This window comes from Ischnura elegans, chromosome 3 (assembly GCF_921293095.1).
Source record: "Ischnura elegans chromosome 3, ioIscEleg1.1, whole genome shotgun sequence".
In the NCBI taxonomy this organism is placed as follows: Eukaryota; Metazoa; Arthropoda; class Insecta; order Odonata; family Coenagrionidae; genus Ischnura; species Ischnura elegans.
In genome coordinates this window covers 111,062,050-111,076,611 of record NC_060248.1, presented here as the reverse complement: position 1 = coordinate 111,076,611, position 14,562 = coordinate 111,062,050, and the positions used below count along the sequence as shown (strand labels likewise).

The window sequence follows — 14,562 nt, the reverse complement described above, 5'->3', positions numbered from 1 at the left end:
CGACAATTAGGACATGGAAAAAGCGTAGAAAAAGGTAATAAATTTAGCGTGAAATAAATAAATATGGAATAAAAATATCCATACGAATAAAAATGTTCTTCAAAATACCTTCTTAAAATTATATATCGATATATATTACTTCTTAAAATTACGATTTACGGTCATTCACGATAAAACGAAAGCCATCATTCCATTGAAAAACAATTCGTTTAAAAAATGAACGATGCCCATTTGTGATGTTCATAATTTAAAAACCGATAAACAATTTTCAAAGTAACCACGAGACCATATTTCCAAGAGCGCAGTTGTCCTCAATATGGCCTCGTGGAAAAGATAAGACATATTTCGGCAATTATTTACAACTATGACGATTAAAAGTTGGTGAAAACGTTGATGTTACCTAGTACCTGGTAGTAGTAATATGTTTGAACAAAGGATAAATCGAAAGCTACTTCGCTTGCAAGGTTCTTAGACTTACTCTAAGAACCTTGCTTCGCTTGTATTTACAATTAGACTATGCTTTGGGGAGGGGCGGGGGGGGGGGGGGGGGGGGGGGGTGGGCCTGGGCGGCGACCCACCCTCCGAGCAACGGCGGGTCCGGGAAAATTATTGGAAAATTACATGCCTGGAAATAAATTTTACACCATTTTGGCACTTAAAATTTAATGCGCAAAGCACACACAGGAATTGACCACGATCTGAAAACCTGAGTGCAAGAACCAGACGATGACCAATTTTTGCAAAAATGAGATTTCCAAAAAGCACACAAAGCTTCTCCCCCTTGACCGGAGGACATTTTTTTTGCAGCTATTAGTTCCAAATAAGTTCAGCAAAAATTGTTGAAAACCTACATTCTGCCGATTCTACTCTCCGAATGACCATTATTATTTTCTATTTTTCTCGAAAATTCACCTTTAATTATTATCTGGTCCTTGGACTGTCTTTAATTACCTATATATTTAATGCTCTAAATTCAAATATAATGATAATATAACTTACAGCACAGCGGAACTTCCCCAGGTCGCACCTCCAGTTTATGCAAAGTTTTTTTTTCCAATAATGAAACAATTCCACTCCATCTCGCTTGATTCCTCGAATTTTATTTTTTTTTCCAGTTTTCTCAAGCCAAGCGGAGTTTTCTTTTATATTGATGTTCCTAGCCCCCAGCCAATCAGCTGTCTTCTAGTGGTTTCAGCAGAACAGTTTTCTCTGTATTCAAAAAGAGAATGGGATAAATTTCCGATAGTGGGTAGGCCCCATATTGAGCAGTGTCCCAAGCGTCCCAAGCCTACAATGATGTCGGTGCGTCACTGGGGGAAATCCAATATCTATGCGGAAGGAGCTCTACTTGTTCCAATATGAAATAATCAGGTTGGGGAAGGACGTATGGACTACTGCGCTTCAATGTCGTAGTAGGTATTACAACTTTTTGTTTTGCGAGGTAATGGCAATTTCCACCTCGCCATATTAAAAAATATAATATGTGAGTAATCAAACCACTTTTTATGGTTAATTTCCTCCGCTAGCAATAATAATTGATATAACTTTATTCAAAGTTAAATTGAACCAGCCCCTGGTTTCTCACATGTAGTCCAGGAAATGAAGCATTTTGGCTTGCAATTTTTTCAAACTGAATCGATTTTCTTGTAATTTTCACAATAAGTAGGGAATATACCAAGAATCAAAATCTATATCATGCCGACGGGCGCTTTTACCCTGGGGATGGTTTCCACCCCATCTCGGGGGTGGAAATATTTAATTATATTTTGACCACAGGAATCGATAGAAAATTGAATTGTAAGAATAAAATGTTCCTTCCATTTTTTGCGTAAAATTAATATTTTTCGAGTTATTAGCGATTGAAAGTAACAGTTTTTTGACGAAAAAATCAACGATTTTAATCGATTATAGGCAAATAACTTGAAAAGTATTAATTTTATTAGAAAATTGTGAATTACAAAACTGTAGCTTGTAAAAAATTAAATAAAAATCTTATTTTATATTACCTTTATGACCAATTCGGACCGAGCTACAACTTGTTGATGGTTATCTATTGTTTGTCATACGCTAAATTTGAAAGATTCAATACCAAATAGCGGGAAAAATATAATTTTCGAGGAAAAATTATATGATCTGTTTAAAAGTGTTTTTAAAAAACTTTCTTATAATGAGAACAAATATTTTTTATCATGAAATGTGAGCGAGTTATGATTAAAAATAAGATCAGTCCCTACTTTTTTGTACGAAAAAATCAGTGAAAACAACTCCTTATTACCACACTAGACAAAATTGATCAATGCCCTTCAGTATTTCTCTTTATTTAAGTATTGTTAATTGATCCTAGAAGTTTTTTTAATTTACAACTCTAAATTTTGAAAAAATTGGAGGAAAAAGTGAAAAGTCATTTTCTACAATTTCGTTAAAAATGCTCTTTTTTTCAAAATAACTCCAAAAAAACTGGAGATATGAAAAAAATGCAAGAGTAATAAATTGTAGCTTCTTTATTTTTAAATATTTTAGTGTGTTTTAATTTTCTATACAATAAATATTTGGTGAGATATTGATAATTAAAACCTCTATTTCCACCTCCAGCTCCACCTTATTTAAACCCTTAAATCCCTCCCCTTTCAAAATTAATGACTCGAAAAAAATTTAATTCATATGACCTTCTATTCAATAAAATCCCTACAAAATACAATTTAAATGAACTTTCTATAATAAAAAATAAAGGAGCTATGCTTGAAATACCAATCAAATTTATTTTCGAAAAATTCGAAATCCACAATTCAGAGCATAATATTCCTCATAATCAGCATATACTTTTTGTACTTTACGTTAGAAGCTAACGACACACTCACATTTGCTACAAAATAAACACACATACCCATAAGATGTATATATACATACACATGTGTGAGTATGTGAGCTCTCGCTTACCTGTGAGCATGCATGTGGTGGGAAGACTGGAAGCCATACAGTCTCCGTTTGATTGTGTTTCATGTAATGTCTACATAAATGTACATTTATTTGTTTATGTTACCATGACGAAGTTTGTTCTGTTTATCCTATTGTTATATCTTTTCTGTGCAGTGATTAAAATCATGAGAGAAAAAAGTGAATACATAATAAAAGGAGTAAGAAAGTGAATAAGAAGATACAATGTGATAAATATTTTTTTTACATTAACCCCCAATAAGGGTTGATTATCATGGGTTGAAACGCCTTAAAATTATTTTCCAAACAAAAAAAAAATTATCATACAAATAATTTAAACAAAATTTTACCCGTATTTAGCTTTAAAATATAATTTTTTAAGTTTTAGCTTTTAGGGGTAGTTTTCACCCCTAAAAAATAAAAGGCGCCCTTCGGCATAATATAGACTTTGAAGAAAGGGGTATGATTAGTCTAATCCCAAATATTTATGCAAAACGATTCGGTTTGAAAAAAAATTTTAAAGGAGGTATGATTAGTATAATCACAAATTTTTATGCAAATCGATTCAGTTTGAAAATTCTTTTTTACATTAACCCCCAATAAGGATTGATTATTATGGGTTGAAACGCCTTGAAATTATTTTCCAAACAAAAAAAATAATTATACAAATAATTTAAACTAAATTTTACTCGTATTTAGCTTTAAAAAATAATTTTTTAAGTTCCAGCTTTTAGGGGTAGTTTTCACCCCTAAAAAATAAAAAGCGCCCTTCGGCATGATATAGATTTTGAAGTAGGGGGTATAATTAGTCTATTCCCAAATTTTGGTGCAAATCGATTCAGTTTGAAAAAATTGCAAGGTTTTTCACTTTTATGAGCTTCATTTCCTGGACTAATGAGAATAAATTTTAAAAATCAATAAAAACGAGGGATTTCAATTTGAAATCGAAATAATTTTTGATTCAAAGGATTAATTATTGTTTTATACAATGTCTCTGTTCGCGCCATAGGGAGTCCTATGCTATAGTCACCACTCGCCTGATTGTTGTTTGTTGGGCGCCCGTGTGGGCGAGAGTCTAATTGTTTTAAGCATTGTTTTCGTGTTTGTTGGCCGTGAACGGCAGTCGTGAATGTGTCATCGCCTAGGAAGCATCTCTAGCCGACGCCACCTGAGGATGACATCGACGGGAGCCCGACACTCAGGTGAGTGGTGATTTTGGATGGTGTGGGACTCCCGGCGCATAGCAATAATAATATATACAGGCCACTTTTTGTTTCGTTTAATACTCTCTCGTGTCGTGTCGTGTACAATTGGTCCTTCGGGCCGGATCCCTATGGGTATTGAACCCGTTGTATTTGATTTTTCGTGGCTATTCTCAGGAAGCTTCGGCGTATATGGTAGTTTAATTGGGTTTATCGTAGTGCTAAACTTGTCGGTTATACATCATGGCTCGAATTGAGGACTTGCTGGTTAAAGAGGAGCTTGCGTGGCAAAAGATTTGTCGTATCGAGGAGTTCGCGGTCAGGATCGAAAGGGGTCCGGGTGACGCGAAAGATGTGGAAATGTTCAAGGCAATGACAGAGGGAATAGAGGAACTTGGTGCCGGCTATCTTGAAATAATTACGAAAATTGTCTTACACTATAAGAAAAGGGATATTGACCAAGCTGCGAGTTGTCAGGCCAAGATAGCGCAGTTCGAGTTAATGTTCTACAACGTTAAGGCGATAATGGCCTAGGCACTTCATGCTGCAGGACCGGGGTCGAATTCATTAGGATCCGCCTCTGTGAACCCCATAACCAGCGGTGGGATGTCGAGAATTGTATTACCGAAGTTGAACTTGGTCGAATTTAATGGAGATCTTAAAAAATGGCAGAGTTTTCATGACATCTTTATGGCGGTCATTCATAATTCGACCGAATTATCGGATGTTGAGAAATTTATGTATTTACGGTCATGCCTTAAAGGTGAAACATTGTCGTTGGTGTCGTCTTTGCCTCTTGCGAGTGCTAATTACGCGGTGGCATGGGATTCTTTGAACTCTCGCTACTATGAACCGTCATTGTTGACGAACGTGTAGTTGGAGGCATTATTGGGTTTGAAACCTGTCGAGCGGTCCGCTGAACAATTGCGGACATTTTCTACATTGTTGATTGAATACACAGGTGCATTGGGGGCGCTGGGGCATCGTATCGAAGAGTGGGCGGTTCTCCTATTGTTTCTATTACGGAAAAAGTTGAGTACAGACCTGAGAGAAAGGTGGGAGAAAGAGGGTTTGAAGTCTGTTAAAGAATTTATTGCATTTTTGGAACGAGAGGCGCGGGTAATGGAAGTTGCTAAGGGTGGACCCTCAAAAGGCGGCTCACCTGGCCCAAGAATATCGAGGATCCATAACGAGGAAAGGATTAAGTCGTTTGGAAATAAGTCGAGTACGTTACTGACAAGTATGGATTCTTATCGTGTACCCGCTTCCGTGACTCGTGCATGGTGTGGAGCGAAGCACCCACTACAATCTTGCGGAAATTTCGCGAGTTTGCCTGAGAAAGAAAGGTTTCGGGTGGTGAAGGAGAAGCGCCTTTGCATAGGGTGTTTGCAGAGTGGGCATTCTGTAAAAAACTGTCGCAGACAGCATTCTTGTCGACACTGCCCATTTAAACACCATTCCTTACTGCATTTTACGACGCGTGAGCAGGATGAAGCCAGAGGAAATGCGTTGAAGGGTGTAGAAAGGAAAGAGCCAAAGGTAGGCGACTCCGGTGAGCAAGTAATTAGCGAGGAGGTATCGATGACCTTAACTACGCCTGTGGATTCGGTAGTTGATTCATCCAAGGCTATCGGGGTGAATTTGAATGATGTTGTGTTACTCTCCACCGTAGTTGGTAGAGTGCGAGACCAAGCAGGCAATTTTCAGCGGGTGAAAATCTTGCTCGATAGTGCGAGTCAAGGTTCATTCATAAGTAGAGCATGCGCTGAACGTCTGGGGTTGCCTATTGAAAGTACCATGAAAGTACAACCACGTCCATTTTCGGTTTAGCCCGAACCGCGGTGGGTGTCGCGCGCGGTAAAATGACTGTCGTATTAGAACCGACATCGAAGGGCGGACCTTTAGAAGTTGAAGCCTTGATTATTGAGAATATTGCGCGGTGCCCTAAGATGGAGGTACAAAAGAAGCAGTGGCCACACATGCGCAATCTCGCCTTAGCGGATCCTCAGTATTATCGGCCAGAGGCTATTGATATTTTGCTGGGTGCCGAATGGTTGGGCACTGTAATGATTGGGAATACAATAGCTGGTCCAAAGGGTACTCCGAGTGCCATTGAGACACTGTGGGGATATTGCCTAGTGGGAAAGGTGCATCAAACGGTCGAAAATATAGATTCATTTTGTTTGGCTGTTGAGTCACAATTGGAATATTGTATACGAAAGTTTTGGGAGGTAGAGGAACCGCCAACCGTTCGTTACCTGAGTGAGGACGACAGGAAATGTGAATCTCACTTTCAGGCGACGGTACGTCGGGAAGAATCTGGTCGTTACATTGTGGAACTTCCTTTACGAAATGATGCACCGCTCTTGGGGAATAGTCGAAATGCTGCATTGCGTCGGTTTATTCAACTCGAAAGGCGTCTGGATAAAAATCCCAAGCATAGGCAATACTATAATGCCTTCATGGCAGATTACGAGCCACAAGGTCATATGATTCGAGCCTCCATGACGCCAACAATTCCTGCACCTTTCTATATCCCACATCACTGTATTTATCGCGGAGAAGACGCATTGGGAAAATTTCGGGTGGTCTTTGATGCCTCCATGAAGTCCGAAAGTGGGCCATCATTAAATGAGATATTGTTTACTGGGCCAAAACTGCATTTGAATATCGTAGATGTTCTGTTACAGTTTAGAATGCACAATGTTGTAGTTATAGCAGACATCCGTCAAATGTACAGAAACATTGGTATTAGTGAAAGGCATTATGATTTTCAAAGAGTGTTTTGGAGGGCAAGCAGTGACTTGCCAATTGCTGAATATAATCTTACAACTGTAACATACGGCGTTGCATCAGCCTCATATTTGGCAATTAGAACGTTGCATAAATTAGTAGAGGATGAGGGGGCTGCCTACCCGGGGGCATCGCATGCCCTTAAGAGATCAACCTATATGGACGACATAGTGATATCGGTTGAGTCAACCGAGGAAGCGGTCAAGCTTAGAGACGAGTGGATGAAGCTGTTATCCTTGGGTAGATTTGAATTGCGAAAATGGGTGAGCAATTGCTCTGCTGTATTAGATGGCATACCTTGGGAGCATCATGCCCAAAATTTAGATTCCTTTTCATTTGAAGAAAACGCTGAGGGCTACGTGGGGAAAATATTAGGGCTCATTTGGCAGACAAAGGTGGATGCCTTCTCCTTTAAAATTCAGTATTCTCCCGGGGCCATAACAAAAAGGACAATATTGCCGGATATTTCCCGTCTGTATGATCCACTGGGATTTATCGCACCAGTTTTGTTCATTGGGAAATGTATTATTCAGCAGTTGAGGGAATTAGGGGTGGGATGGGATGAAGTCCCACCGAATGACGTGTTGAAAAGATGGGAAGTATTTCGCCGAGAGTTGCCAATGCTAAGTAAGTTTACCCTTCCAAGATGCCTAAGGTTTGATTCTGCAGTGAATGTTCAAATTCATGGCTTTGCAGATAGTTCAGAGAAGGGATACGCAGGAGTTGTGTATTCAAGAGTGACACTTAATAGCGGGGAAGTGGCAGTAAGTTTGATAATGGCAAAGTCAAAGGTAGCGCCCCTTAAAAGAGTGACCTTACCTCGTCTTGAACTATGTGATGCCTTGCTGACCGCGAGATTATTGAATTACGTCAGTAAAGTTATCGCGTTACCTGGTGGGATGAACTCCGTCACCTTATGGAGTGACTCTATGGTAGCTATTAGTTGGATCCGGTCATCACCGCATAAGTGGGAAACATATGTCGCTAATAGAGTTAGTGAAATACAGGACTTGATTTCTCCACTCAATGTTAGGCATGTGCCTTCTGAATATAACCCAGCAGACTGCGCTTCCCGGGGTTTGCTCCCCGCAGAATTGTCATCCTTTAGCCTTTGGCTTCATGGGCCTTCCTGGCTGTCAAGCCCTTGAGTCAGAGTGGCCTTCGAGAAGTGTTATTAGCGACACCCAATGTCAGCTCTTGCAGCTGGAAGAAGAAGTAGAAGTAACAGTCTTGAATTCGCGGGTGGTCGTTGGGGAGGACGATTTGCTGGCCAAATTTTCATTGTTGTCGAAACTAAGGAGAATTACAGCCTTTTGCTTGAGATTTGCATTCAATTGTCGAAACCCTAAGGGTCGTCTTACTGGGATTATTTCGACCAAGGAACTAGAGACCGCAATGTTGGTCTAGGTTAAACTCATCCAGAGCCGGGAATTCTCGCCGGAGCTAATAGCACTTCGGAAAGGTGTTATGAGGGTGGGTGGAAGGAAAATTCATTCTTCCTTGCCATATGGGCAAAAGCATCCTATCCTGCTGCCTGGCCGTCATCAGTTTTCGAAATTACTAGTAGATTTTAGATACTATTAGATTATTAGAAATTTATCTTCATCCAGGGTCGTTGAATCTGCATGCTATAATTCAAAGGCAATTTTGGATTTTGCCGGCTAGGGCCTTGATCCGGCAAAGAGTTGGGAGGTGCGTTAGGTGTTTTCGCACACATCCCACAACAATTCAACCTAAAATGGGAAATTTGCCATCGATAAGATTTCAACAGATAAAGCCATTCAATACATGTGGGGTGGACTATGGAGGGCCATATGATATTACTCTTGGGAGACTCCGTAAAGCTCGCAAGTTCGAGGCTTATATATGCTTATTTGTTTGTCTATCGACTAAAGCAATTCATCTGGAATTGGTTTCAGAACTTACGGCTGAAGCCTTTCTCGCTGCATTTCGCCGTTTTATTGCTCGCAGAGGTCAAGTCAGTGAAATACTCAGTGATTGTGGTACAAATTTTGTCGGGGCGAAACGTAAGTTGGAGGAGAGACAGCGTTTTACTCAGTCTCAGGAGTACAAAAATAAAATTGGAAGCTGGTTGAATGAGAAGGGGGTTAAGTGGACGTTGATTCCGCCCGCCACCCCAAATTATGGAGGTATTTGGGAGGCGGGAATTAAAAGTGTCAAAAGACTACTTACTGCCGCAATTTGCACTCAGATTTTAACGTACGAAGAATTCTACACAGTACTTGCACAGGTCGAAGCTACTCTTAATTCTCGACCCATAACACCAATCAGCTCCAATCCTGATAATCTAGAGGCGCTCACTCCTGGGCATTTTCTACTGCAAAGACAGCCGGATTTATTGCAGACAGACGTAAATTTATCAAAACCTGTAAATCTAGTAGCCCGATGGAAACTGTTACAACAAATTATGATATCATTTTGGAAAAGATGTAGAAATGAATACGTTGGGACGATGCAGCAAAGGACTAAATGGTTTAAAATGCCACCAAATTTGATGGAGGGTCAATTAGTCCTCGTGAAAGATGAAAATCTCCCGCCATTGCGTTGGAGACTAGGTCGCGTCATTAAAGTACATCCTGAAAAGGATCAAATTGCAAGAGTAGCCGATGTGAAAACGTTGCAGGGGGTTATCACTAGAGGGGTGAGAAACCTTTGCCTATTACCGCTGGAATAGTAGCGTAAATTTAGGTTTCGTTTGGTGTGCACTTTTTTAGGTTTAGATTTTTATGGTTTCATTTCCGTGGGCCTCCTCTCCTTTGCTTTAGTCTCCCCAATGGCCCCTGGGGAGTGAAGATTAATCGTAATTTTTCCTTCCATGTTTTTACCCTCTCCTATCCTGATAGGAAAGAGATTTTTACAAAGGTGCACACCCATTTTGTTAGTGGGTAGATAGTTAATTATTTAGATTTTTTAAAGTTTATAGTTCAGTTGGTAGGACGATGGGGTTCCAATAGAAGCTTTGGTCAACAATTTAGATCAAATAGGCTAGTTTAGTTGGAACAGCGTTCCAAGGTGGGCGGGTTGTTCGCGCCATAGGGAGTCCTATGCTATAGTCACCACTCGCCTGATTGTTGTTTGTTGGGCGCCCGTGTGGGCGTAATTGTTTTAAGTATTGTTTACGTGTTTGTTGGCCGTGAACGGCAGTCGTGAATGTGTCATCGCCTAGGAAGCATCTCGAGCCGACGCCGCCTGAGGAGGACATCTACGGTAGCCCGACACTCAGGTGAGTGGTGATTTTGGATGGTGTGGGACTCCCGGCGCATAGCAATAATAAAATATACAGTCCACTTTATTGTTGTTTAATACTCTCTCGTGTCGTGTACAGTCTCTTTTAAACTTTATTAATCTTATGATTACCCTAAAATCTCAATAACGTCGGAGGCAACAATTGATTTCAAGTACCCTTCATTCGTTACCATGGATGAGATGTTCAAGGCTCTGGCGCTGAGCAACAATGGGAGTTCCATGGAGACCACTTCTCGGGTTCCTCATTTGGCCTTAATAGCTGCTTAGCTGTGGACTTGTTTTCTTTAAGCCATTGCTAAGAGATATAATGGGCTGCGTTCTTTGCTGCTGCCGACGCCCGGAGGAGGAGGAGACGGAGGAGGAGGTGACGGAGAAGGAGGTGACGGTCCTGGCTGAAGCAGTGATGGAGGGAGTTGTGGAGGGAGGCTATCTGGGGGACATAGAAGACGAAGGAGAGGAGGATCTTCTACCTGTCCCCCACGATGGCAGCGGTGAGGGCTCGGGGTCCTATAACCTCTTTCAGCCGCTGGTTGATCGGGTCTTTCGAGCGCAGCCTGATGGCTGGAGGTGACTTCTCAATGGATGACATCTTCCACGAGTGGTTCCTTCATGATCTCCTTTAATACTAGTATCAAAGAAGGCTATGGGTATCTCAGTCAGCAAGCTGTGGAGTGTGTGAGAATGAACGGGGACAGAGGAGGGTCACGGCCCTACTCCGACCTCGGGGGTGCGTGGTATAGGCCTGACCGGAACCGAAGGGGACCGGATGGGGAATCCCCACATTAAATAGGATAACGAGCCGACAGCGCGGCCTCCTGGGCTCGGCATGGAATGCGCTGAAGAAACGGTAGAACGCAACAATGGTTCAACACAAAAAAATTGAAATCAATCCATGTAAATTGATTACTCAAATAAAATATATTTTCGTCCTCGTCTTGCTTTTATTAATCCTTCGCCCTTCAATCCCGACGAGAGTAATCGATATCCATACTTGAACTTTGTCTACGATGCAAATTTCGAGAGAAATAAACTAGGTCAAGTGACAAGTAAAATCTGAAGACCTTGAATCTGGTAAGAATAGGAAATTATGAGGAAAGTAATTAAGTAAATAGAAATGAAGTGATATCTTTCGAATACCAAGGAGAATTAGAACGATACTTTTATCAGGTCAGAGGTAAGTGTGTTACTACTGATAAGTTACTGATGATGAAAACTTATATAGTGGACTCATTTACACGGACTCAATGACAAGGGGAGTGATAAAAACAATGAATGCATGGACCACATAAAAGGAAACATTAATAGAGCGGTAAAACAGGGACAAATTATAAAATTTCACACAAACCTTAATTTCTGCACAATCAGTAATAGTGACCAGGGGCGCAGCTAGGAATTAAGGCAAGGGGAGGGGGGTTTTCAGGCGCAACCAATACTGGGGTGCTTGGGGTATTGCATGCCCGGCAGGGTTAGCGGGAGGTGCGGAGACCTTCCGCCGGAAAAAAATTAAGATAAATGGTTCAAAATGGTGATTTTTACGGCCTTCTGAGGGATATTTTATTAATCCTCACAGTATTCTATAAGCAATATTAATCCAATTAAGTAAAATAGATTAAACTTAAAAATTTCTGTGAGCTCGGAGGGGAGGGGTTTATCCCCTAACACCCCCCTCGCTGCGCTTCTGATAATGATAAGGGCATGATTTCATTATATATAATATCTCAGGCCACAATGGGGAACATGCATGGAATTTGTTCATCATCCTAGTTAGTCTCATTGAATAGAAAATTTTCTCACGAGTCCAAATATATAAGCCAAAACTCTCCTGGTACTCCACAAACGTCAATAAATGCTAATTAAAAATGCTCGAATATCGCTTGAAGTCACGTGACCTGAAACGCCGTCTGACGTCAACGCACGGAACACCATTCACTTCGATAAGAGGGTAGAGTGTTAGAGGCTTGAATGCAAGATATTTAAAGTAAAAGTTGCAATTATTATCGCCAAATTTGCATTTGAGCCCTCGTAGATCGATTTTCTATCCACTTCCTCAGTCTGTCATCAGTGGATGCCGTTCCGTGACGTCACGCTCTGATGACGTCGTGTTTTCAATCAGCCGATGAAGATCAATTTTTAAAGACTCATAACTCAGCTAAAAAGCATAATTCATACGCGAAATTTTTTTACGCGAAATGCAATTCTTTTTTTCTGCCGGTGGTATAGATATTAATATTTATTTTATCGCCATTTCAAAGTTATTATGATCATTTTCTTCGCACGGAAGCAAACTTCGTAGCAGCTTCGGTATTTCCAAGTCATAATCATCATCACTGGCCAATAATCCTAAGATTGGTTAGACACAGATCTCAACTTTCTCGTCAACTAATACTTTGAAAACTACGTATATCTTCTATTTCACGTCCTTCTTTACCTGTTCCACATAGACCACATAGTTCCACATAGTCCACAAGTTAAATTTTAAGTGCCAAAATGATGTAAAATGCATTTCTAGGAATAATATTTTTTAAAAATTTTCCTGTACTTGTATTTTCCTGTATTTGTAAACATTTTTAAAAATGTTGCCTGAGGTGGGGGGCGGGGGGGGGGGGAGTCCGCCATTCCATAGCCACCTAGAGAGAAGGCCCGATCACAAGCGACGGCTGAGGCTCTGACGTCACTACGAGAAGTGCTCTGTTGTTCCGGCTGCCGTTGGAGACCACTTTGTTTACGAGTGTATTTACGTTACGTTCTACCACATTTTAGGGATTTTTGTGGTATTAGTTGGTGGAAATTGAAGTTTCTGAGGATATTGAAGTTTCCTTTATTCTTGAATTTCATTCGCTGGGCTTAAGAAACGTATTTGTTAGGCATTTTTGTCAAAAGTCCCTTTCGCGTGTGTAGTGCCGGGATGCGAAGAAAACTTCAGGAGTGGATCCGAAGTTCAAGTTTTTAGCATTCCAAAAGATCCTGAGTTGAATAAGGAGTGTATTTGAGGGATGAGAAGAGACAATTTCACCTCCACGAAAAACAGTAAGGTATGTACCCTTTCTCGCTGTAATTATTTGGATGTAATTTCTAGCTAAATGTGGCTTGGGGATGTTGACAGTACTGAAAGTGGCGATTTAAATATAGAAGCGACAATTCAATAGGAAACTCTTGTATTTTAGCTGTATTTTTTGTATTATTTCGTTCAGTAAACGTGAGGTTGAAGGAGTTTCTGGGAATTATAATATAGCAGCCAAGTTTATAGTAACGATTATTCTTCCTTATCTTGCCCTCTGCTATGCTATGCGTCTGAAACTCAGTAAAACAGTGCTTATTTCACTATACTTTTGCAACTTAGAGTTGAAAAGCAATTTGAATTATTTACGCAATATGTTATGTACTTCGGTATTTTCGATAAAACTACCAGTCTTTTATTTTTGCCGTAGTACCTTATATTACGGGGGACAGCACATAAATTTCTAGGATTCTTGAGTTCAAATTAATTTCAGCTTATGTATCATTTCGTAAGACCAACGATATTTACTTGATTAATTTCATGGAAAGCATCTAATCATGAGAAATTCATGAGTCTCGTCAGAAACGTATATAGTATGTTATTTGTGTGTATGAACCACCGTGAATAAAAAATATGCGTTTTTCTCTTACAATTGGTGCAATGAACCGTAATTTATCTGTGCCCGGCTTTCATCATCTAAAATTAACTTATGGTCTAGTTTTAAATAAAAAATCGTCAAGGTATATAATGATCTCCTATATTCACTGGCCTTGTCATTAGATATATTTCTCATGCAGAAATGCCTAAAATTGGGAATGAAATTACTACGTAGTAATTTATATGGTATTTTCTTATTTATTAATTTTAGTGGTGTGAGCTTTACTTCACAGCGAGTGACATCAGGAAAGTATCTGTGGCCTTGCCGGAGAAGATGGGGAAGATAATTCGTGTTGAATTAAAGGTGCCCAGATGGTGAGGAGGGTGCCATTTCTTCATAATTACCGAACTATCATCTAGAAGACAGAATAACATAGTGGTTGAAGTGACATTTGGGACTATGGTGGATTTGTTTTTTATAAGTGGATGATGTGACAATGGACATTCGTCGGAAAAACTATTGAAGACAGTTATTGTGACTTCTGCCAGTGCTCTTTTAAATAATTTTCGTGCAAAAGAGATTACCAGTATTTTTTTCATCAAATTAGTTCATGGTAATAAGAGAAAATTGCTGGTATTATTGTGATTGACTAATGAAAATACAAAATATTTGTATTTTATTTCTGTGTTTTTTTCTTTCCTGCCACCAAAATTCCTTGTGGTGATTACTTCATTCATTTAAAGTAAGATCTGAGGTTTGATTTAAGAGAT

The 14,562-nt window shown here is 40.0% G+C and overlaps 1 protein-coding gene across 1 annotated transcript; it reads left to right on the top strand.

Moving 5' to 3' along the window:
- The first annotated feature begins 5,998 nt into the window (after window positions 1–5,998).
- Window positions 5,999–14,170, top strand: LOC124155242. The gene is made up of 3 exons (XM_046528960.1): window positions 5,999–7,169; window positions 7,626–7,693; window positions 14,063–14,170. Exons 1-3 carry the CDS (start codon window positions 5,999–6,001, stop codon window positions 14,168–14,170), a joined length of 1,347 nt encoding a protein of 448 aa, XP_046384916.1.
- Window positions 14,171–14,562: the final 392 nt, after the last annotated feature.